The sequence below is a fragment of the Cariama cristata genome, unplaced genomic scaffold, assembly GCF_000690535.1.
Source record: "Cariama cristata isolate BGI_N322 unplaced genomic scaffold, ASM69053v1 scaffold2785, whole genome shotgun sequence".
NCBI classification, from domain to species: domain Eukaryota; kingdom Metazoa; phylum Chordata; class Aves; order Cariamiformes; family Cariamidae; genus Cariama; species Cariama cristata.
In genome coordinates, this window is record NW_009615591.1 from 13,878 (window position 1) to 14,427 (window position 550).

The 550-nt window shown below is 65.3% G+C and overlaps 1 protein-coding gene across 1 annotated transcript in view; it reads left to right on the forward strand.

The window, feature by feature from the left end:
* Nucleotides 1–550, forward strand: part of CSPG4 (chondroitin sulfate proteoglycan 4) — a gene marked incomplete at its 5' end in the record, with an annotated part of 14,208 nt that overhangs the window by 9,688 nt on the left and 3,970 nt on the right. The window contains 1 exon segment of the mRNA XM_009699851.1: nt 319–522. Coding sequence (XP_009698153.1) covers nt 319–522 — 204 coding nt within the window.

Consider the following 550-nt stretch of genomic DNA (forward strand, 5'->3'; position numbering starts at 1 on the left):
TTTCCAGCGCTTGGGGAAACTGAGGCACAGAGGGGCGAGCCCTCACCTCTGTCCTGCACACGCCGTGCAGATGATGAACCCAGGGGCACGGCACGTGCCAGCAAACACGGCAGCGGTGCAGGGTGACGCAGGGCTGGGAAGAGGCCAGATGATGGAGGCATCACCCGGCGCACAAACAAGGCACCCTTGTTGGCCTGGGACGTGCTTAGGCACCCAGCGAAGCAGTGTGAGCAGGGATGGAGTCTGGAGCAGGCTGCGGGAGAGGGGAGAGGTGCTGGGGGCATCCCAGGGGGATTACAGCCTCCTCCTATCCCCCAGCTGCGGGAAGGCGCCATGGCTGCCATCAGCCCCCACATTCTGAGCGCAGAGGACGAGGACTCCCCAGCAGAGGAGGTGACCTACTCCATCCAGCCCCCAGCCAACGGGAAGGTTGTACTGCGGTCGGCACCCGGCGCTGAGGTCCGGCGGTTCACCCAGGCCCAGATAAACAATGGCCTCATCCTCTTCGTGCACCAAGGTAGGGCAGGGCTGAGGTGCCCCGACCCGCCGG